The sequence below is a fragment of the Bombina bombina genome, chromosome 8 (assembly GCF_027579735.1).
Source record: "Bombina bombina isolate aBomBom1 chromosome 8, aBomBom1.pri, whole genome shotgun sequence".
In the NCBI taxonomy this organism is placed as follows: domain Eukaryota; kingdom Metazoa; phylum Chordata; class Amphibia; order Anura; family Bombinatoridae; genus Bombina; species Bombina bombina.
Window position 1 is genome coordinate 8246962 of NC_069506.1, and position 8039 is coordinate 8255000.

The following is an 8039-nucleotide window of genomic DNA, read 5'->3' on the forward strand; positions in this document are numbered from 1 at the left end:
TACCAACCCACAAACCTAATACTGTATCTACCAATTCACAAACATATACTGTATCTACCATCCCACAAACATATACTGTATCTACCAACCAACAAGCACACACGCATATATCTACCAACCCAGACACGCATATACTGTATCTACCAACCCACAAACATATACTGTATCTACCAACCCACAAACCTATACTGTATCAACCAACCCACACACCTATACTGTATCTACCAACCCACAAATTTATACTGTATCTACCAACCCACAAACCTATACTGTATCTACCAACCCACAAACCTATACTGTATCTACCAACCCACAAACCTATACTGTATCTACCAACCCACAAGCACACACGCATATATCTACCAACCCACAAACCTGTACTGTATCTACCAACCCACAAACCTGTACTGTATCTACCAACCCACAAACATGTACTGTATCTACCAACCCACAAACCTATACTGTATCTAGCAACCCACAAACCTATACTGTATCTAGCAACCCACAAACATGTACTGTATCTACCAACCCACAAACCTATACTGTATCTACCAACCCACAAACCTATACTGTATCTACCAACCCACAAACCTATACTGTATCTAGCAACCCACAAACCTATACTGTATCTACCAACCCACAAACCTATACTGTATCTAGCAACCCACAAACCTATACTGTATCTAGCAACCCACAAGCACACACGCATATATTTACCAACCCACAAACCTATACTGTATCTACCAACCCACAAACATATACTGTATTTACCAACCCACAAACCTATACTGTATCTACCAACCAACAAGCACACACGCATATATCTACCAACCCACAAACCTATACTGTATCTACCAACCAACAAGCACACACGCATATATCTACCAACCCACAAACCTATACTGTATCTACCAACCCACAAACCTATACTGTATCTACCAACCCACAAACCTATACTGTATCTACCAACCCACAAACCTATACTGTATCTACCAACCCACAAACCTATACTGTATCTACCAACCCACAAACCTATACTGTATCTACCAACCCACAAACCTATACTGTATCTAGCAACCCACAAACCTATACTGTATCTACCAACCCACAAACCTATACTGTATCTACCAACCCAGACACACACGTATGTACATGTAGTTTTATATAACTTAAACAATTTCATTTTTTAGTTTGCTCCTCACACTTAGGTCCTTGTGCAGATCTATTCCCCTCCACACCATCTTCTGTTCATTTAGCTTTTGGAAATTTAGCGATAGGTTTATTTTCTGTACATAGAATTCCATGGGAACAATGGGATTAAAGGGACAGTAAAGTCAAAGATAAACTTTCATTATTCAGATACAACATGTGATTATAAACTTTCCAATTCACTTCTATTATTTAATTTGTTTTGCTCTTTTGGTATCCTTTGTAGAAAAGCATACTAAGGTAGGCTCAGGATGCACTACTGGGAGCTAGCTGCTAATTTGGTGACTGTACACACATGCCTCTTTTCATTGACTCGCCAGATGTGTTTAGCTGTCTTAGTTCTGCATTGCTGCTCCTTCAAAAAAGAGATAACAAGAGAATGAAGCAAATTTGCTAATAGACGTAAGCTGGAAAGTTGTTTAGAAATTGTCTGTTCTACCTAAACCATGTAAGAAAAATGTAGGGTTTCATGTCCCTTTAATAGAATTAGTTTACAAAAAAAATAAAGATTACAGCGATGAATATACAACCTCATGCTACAGAATTAAAAACAAATCCTCCTTTTATTAAATAAAAACTCATTTTATTTTTTTATTTTGTTCTGGATTTTTATCCACCCTGTTTTATAAACCATCTAAGACAGTTGGACAAATATTTGCTGAGTAAGAACGAACTACATGAGACTGCAGATAGCGCTACTGATCTGTGCCTTTAATTTGACCTCATGAGCCTCTCCTTGTTTTTCAGGCGATCACCCGTACGAGTGTGAATTCTGTGGCAGCTGCTTCCGAGATGAGAGTACATTGAAAGGCCACAAGCGTATTCACACGGGTGAGAAGCCCTATGAATGTAATGGTTGTGGAAAGAAATTCAGCCTTAAACATCAGCTGGAAACGCACTATAGGGTTCACACAGGTACGTTTATATTGTTATTGAATGAACTAACGATAAATGCTGTAACCAGATGCCCAGCAGTAGAGCGGATGGTGTTATGGGGTTTGCCAAATGCACAACGATCGCCACTGGGTGGGGGTTGCAAGAGATGCTCGTCTCAGAGTGGAGAGAACATATATAAGTTTCTATATTACAAAATTGTTAGCCCGAGAATACTTAAGCTTCTCCCTTTTAATTAACTGCTGCTTTTAAAAGAAAGTGCGACTTTAAATTGTTTGGCCAGAACTAATACTCCGGTATCCGCTGCTCACTGCCTGATACAGCCCTAGCCTTGGTTGTCTTCACAAACGTAAAAAAGAAAAAGGCACTCTTGCAGGAACTTTTTTTTTAAATATGTTTAAAGAATACCCTCTCTGAAAAAATGTACATTGGAACAAAATAAAACATTTCAGTTTCAAGGTTTTCAATTTTTTTTATATAAGTTATATACAGAATCTAAAACTATTAAAAATACATGTTAAAGGTTATATGTTATATGTTAGAATGTTGTGCATTTAGTGGTCAAGACGCGAACAGGATCCTGAGCTAAACTGTATTCTCTACTGATGAGTTTCATGAGTTTCATCAAAGAGACCAATAGAAATAGAGACTAAAAAACACAACCCCCCCCCCCAAACTGCAACTGCATTGCACAAGTATTTTCTGGTGGCGCTCACAAGCTGGGACTGCCAATCACTTGAGAGAGTTTGGGGTGTTTGAACCTCCTCAGAGGTGACAGAGAGGTTACGAAGCGGCTTGCATGAAAAATAGATCCCTTTTTATCTGAATAACGTTTCATTTTGACTTTGTTGTCCTTTTTTTATACATGTTCAGTCGTTGTTTCTAATGTTTTAATTCTGCCTTGCAGGTGAAAAACCATTTGAATGCAAGCTGTGCCACCAGCGTTCTAGAGATTACTCAGCCATGATCAAACATCTCCGAACTCACAACGGCGCCTCCCCGTACCAGTGTACCATCTGCTTGGAGTACTGCCCCAGTCTGTCTGCTATGCAGAAGCACATGAAGAGCCACAAACCTGAGGATATCCCAGCTGACTGGAGAATCGAGAAGACCTACTTATATTTGTGTTATGTGTAGTAGGACAAGACAAGAATGTGGTTATAGAGGAGATGGTGATATGAGGAAGGCCAAGCAATATATAGATTTATAAAACCCACCATAAAGCAAAAACCAAACACATCCACCTTGTTTGGCTTTTTAATAGCCATTTGTGGGTTTTTTGACAGGAGCAAATCAGAGTGGCATGACACTTGATCACCCGCATCATTTGATGAACTTAAACGTCAATTTGGCACTTAAAATATGTTTTTGCCCATTTTGTTCCTGTATCACAATCACATGGATGCCAGATATGTTACTTCTCCATTTGACCCTATAGAGTACTATGCCAATGACCACATCATATAGGTGGGGCAGCAATTGGAGTTAAAGACCCATAACTTACCTTGCTTAGTTGATTCTTAAATATCTGTGGACATTGCAGTTCATGGGGGAGGATGCCCAATCTACCCAAATGTTACTTTTCATCTATGACCTGTTTGCATTTTATGTCCCAAAAAAGGACCTTTGCTGCCCCCCCCCCCTAAACTTCAGTCAATGGTTAGCATGATTATCCATAAACAGAACCCCTAAAAAAAAAAGACTTATTTAACCATTATAGGCTCAGTTCTGACTAATCCAAGTATATTGGATTGGAGAAACACATTTTGTCCCTGCTTTTCCAGACCACTCTTTAAAGCATTGAAGTTTTGTGGAGACACCTAGATGGAAATTCCATTCAGTATGGACTATAAAAACGTATAATTTAGTTTAAATATATACTGAGAATTTTGGATTTCATTTGTAGTCTCTGAATCTTCACTTCAGGCAATGATGTGTATTATTGGAAGATGGTCACTACTGTTTTAGTGACAAGAAAGATACTGTAGATCATCTAGATGTAGAAGATGTTAAGCATCTTCAAAATATCTTTCCTAAATTGAGTGGTGGATTGCACTTGCATATAATAGCAAGTAATACGACTAAAAGCACTGTCATTTTATTTCTCTTTCCCTCAGATTCCTAGTTTTTAAGACATAAAGTCTAAAGGATTGTTGCTGTAGATGATAGCAACCAAGATGGGCCTAGTTATATGAAAATAGCTCATATATAAACCTTGTAAAGTTGCATCAACTAATATAGGCCTTGTTCTCACTTTTGTCAATTGGCACATCAACCAAGCTATGTCTACCTGGGTTCTTTTATCTGGGGCTGACTAATTGGTGCTTTCTTAGCCTACCAATATTTTAGCCACTTTTCAATCTCCAAATAAATGGATGTGTTTGGTTAGTTTGCTCATATTGCATCCCTGTACATCTGCAAAAAAAAATCCCTGTATCCTCTTGTGAACTCAATATGATATCGAGGCCAAGACTTTTTGCTAGGGAGGCTTTTTTTGTTTTTCATTGGGATTCTGACTTATGTTACTATGTTTAGCACAAGCTACTTGAATTATTTTTTTTTTTCTTTAATGACCTCAAGCATTTTGTTGCCCAACTTAAAGGCCCTTTGAGAGACACATTGAAAAGAAAGAACGTGCCAAATATAAAAGGGGCAAAGATAGTTTTTGTTTTACCAAATGTGGTATTCAGTTTTAAGTTGACACGGCCTGTATGCATTATGCTCGGTCTGTTCATTATTTTTTTTTTTTTTTCATAAAAGCTACCTCTTACTTATTTACTGCCAGAGGAGCTTGCAAGGCTTTGCAAGGAAATGAATTGCAGTCTCTTCTGGCAGTGAAATGGTTAATTATATATATTATTTTTCAATTAAAAAAAACAAAACACGGTTTTGTGTTAATTTTATGTTATGCTTAATGGTATCATTATTTTCATCTCATTATAATTCAGCTGCATTTCTATTGAAATATAAGAGGTATAGGTGATAATTTTTGTAGGTAGCTTTGATGGGGAGTCAAAGAAATTGTACTTAGTTTATGACAAGCAAGTCTGCTTTGCTGGACACTTGTGTGGAAAGGGTTACAGAACTGCTTCTGCCATTTATTTCTGTCAGGTGAATCCGCAGACTTTTGTGAGTAACTTGGCTCCAGAGTTGTTAGTCTTTTTAATATAGCTCTGAAGGCTCAGGGGAGGGATTGAAGTATCTGTGGTTTAAACTTGAATTTGTGAATAGAAAGTTAGCTTTTTTTTGTTATTGTTTTGTTTTGACTCATAATGTGAAGTTGATAAAAGTATTAAATCTCTTGGCAAATATATATATATATTTTCGCAGTATGTACCTATGTAGATTTGTGCTTTAACAGGTTTCACCTGGCCAAAATATTCAAGAGATTAGTTTAAGAAAAATTGGGGCACAACAGATTCAAGGGGGGAAGGGATACAATCTTATTCCACAAAAGCATTTTTTTTCTCTTCCCCAACACACCTGTAAAATATAAAAAATATATATATATATCTTCCTGAAGTATAACAATAAATCACTGAATACTAAAAATGGGAAAACAAGATATTCGCAAAGTTGTGATATTTTTGTAATATTTGTTAGTCTTTTTGTCAGTTTGGGCCTATATATATATATATATATTTTTTTTTTCTTTGTAATGTGAAAAGGATTCTGTGTGTGTGTGAATACACGTATGGCCGTAATGTACCCTGCGTGTTAAAAGTGTAATGAAAAAAATCATACAGTATTGTGCATAATAAGAGAATCTGCTTCGGGTTGGCACGAAGATGAGACTTTTTTTTGCTAGTGGTTTTCGTCTAAAGAACTTTTCCCCTCTTGTGATCACTATTGCATATACCTATTTGATAATCTCCATGTCATTTTCTTACGAGCATTATACTTTGGTCTTGAAACTGATTTGACTTCCTTCAGTTGGTAAAGTTAGTGCTGGAGGAAAACCAAACAAAAAATACACAAAAAACAGAAGTAAGCTTAGCTATAAGCAGAGTATGTACCTTTTGAGTACACATTTAATATCCCCTTGAAAAGTATAAAAAATATTTACTTTATATTTTTATTTTTTAAGAGAGAGAGGAGCAGATATTTTTTTTTCTTCAATTAAAATTTAAATGATAAAGAAATAAATTAAAAAGTTACTTATAACCACAAACCACAGTGCAACATGTCCAGATTTCCGTGCCATACCTGACGTAAGTTGTTGGAGAAAATGCTTATTTATCTCTGTGCCTAAGTTTTTTTGTATTAAAAAAAAAATGAAGAAAAATGTATTAAAAAAAAAAAATGCAGGAAATCCGTGTCCAGCTACAAAAAGTATATATAAAACTGATGCAGTTTATCACAATTGTTCTGACTGTAACAGAGCAGCGTGCTTTGGATAAAGAACCAGGGGTGGCTATCTTACTAGAATATTTTGGATTCCTGTAATTGAAATGTCTGGTTTTATAGCTAGTATTCGGAAATATTTTAATATGTTTTTCATAACCACAAACTTATTTAACGAAACACAACTTTTTTTTTTTCAATTGGCAATTGAGTTAAAGTTTACATTAGACGAGCAAAAAGCTCGAAGGAACCTGTTTACAAATAGGTCACAATTGTACCTTTTTTAACAATAAAATCATTAAAATTGACTCTCATATTAACGGTTTTTATTATTATTTTTTAATGCTTATCCTTTAGTAAAGTAACTTTCCCTACAAATTCTGAGTAATTGGGGAAATATCTAATGCTGTAAGGCATAACGCTCTGCTGATTTGCATCAAGCCTCTTAAGTCATACAGCCATCCCTGGGGGACAATCCAAAGGAGTCAGTCTGTTCCATAGTCCATGTTTGTACCCATGTTGTGTTTTGCATGTTCTCTGTAAGAGGCCTGGTTAAACAGCATAATAATCTGTCCATATTTGTATATGTGTATTGTAGCATTACGGACCAACTGCCCTGAGGGACCCAGCAATTGACAACTTTTTGTTCACCTCCTGTTTTTTTTTTTTTTTTTATATTTATTTGTATTTTTTTTATTCCCCCTTATTTTTTCTGTAGCCCCTGTAATAACAGCACAAGTGCCAGTTGCAAACTCTGTCAAAAGAAACAAAGACGAAGAAATTAATTGTACTGAAAAAAATAAAATAAAAAGGAATATAGTGTTTTATGAATGGATATTAACTCCTTTGTTGCCGTCAGTTCTAGCAACATCTTCCTAGACCTTCCGGCAAATAAGAAGTTAATTGTTATCTACCTCAGCACCCTCTGCATAATTTTAAGGGTGCCCACTGGTTACGTTGCCTAATGTCTTTATTTTGTTCTCCTTTTTTTCCTCTTTTTTTCCCCTCCTTTTTTCTTTCCTTTTTTCAACGGCAGCTCATAGAAAATTGAGACAAATTGGACAGAGCTAATTTTATGTTGTATAGGGATTCTCTAGAAGTTTGTATTATCTAGAAAACTAGGATATTCCACCGCTTGAGATACCATAGTTATGAGATCTATTTCTTTAAAGGCTTCTCTGTTTCTTCTCTGCCAGAACAAAAAAAAGTATGTGCTATAATTCATAGCCCAAAATAATTTGACAACAAAATAAATTGCCAAATTTGGTATTTCTTCTGTTATGTGTGATCAGTCCACGGGTCATCATTACTTCTGGGATATAACTCCTCCCCAACAGGAAATGCAAGAGGATTCACCCAGCAGAGCTGCATATAGCTCCTCCCCTCTACGTCAGTCCCAGTCATTCTCTTGCACCCAACGACTAGATAGGATGTGTGAGAGGACTATGGTGATTATACTTAGTTTTTATGACTTCAATCAAAAGTTTGTTATTTTACAATAGCACCGGAGCGTGTTATTACTTCTCTGGCAGAGTTTGAGGAAGAATCTGCCAGAGTTTTTTACTATGATTTTAACCGGAGTAGTTAAGATC

At 36.2% G+C, this 8039-nt stretch overlaps 1 protein-coding gene across 1 annotated transcript in view; it reads left to right on the plus strand.

The window, feature by feature from the left end:
* The window catches only part of ZBTB16 (zinc finger and BTB domain containing 16), a 197132-nt gene extending 189374 nt beyond the window's left edge, over positions 1–7758 (plus strand). The window contains exons 6-7 of the mRNA XM_053690112.1: positions 1957–2124; positions 3011–7758. Of these exons, the coding sequence (XP_053546087.1) occupies positions 1957–2124; positions 3011–3240 (398 nt within the window). The 3' untranslated portion in view covers positions 3241–7758. The remainder of the gene's footprint in view (positions 1–1956; positions 2125–3010) is intronic.
* The last annotated feature ends 281 nt before the right edge of the window (positions 7759–8039 follow it).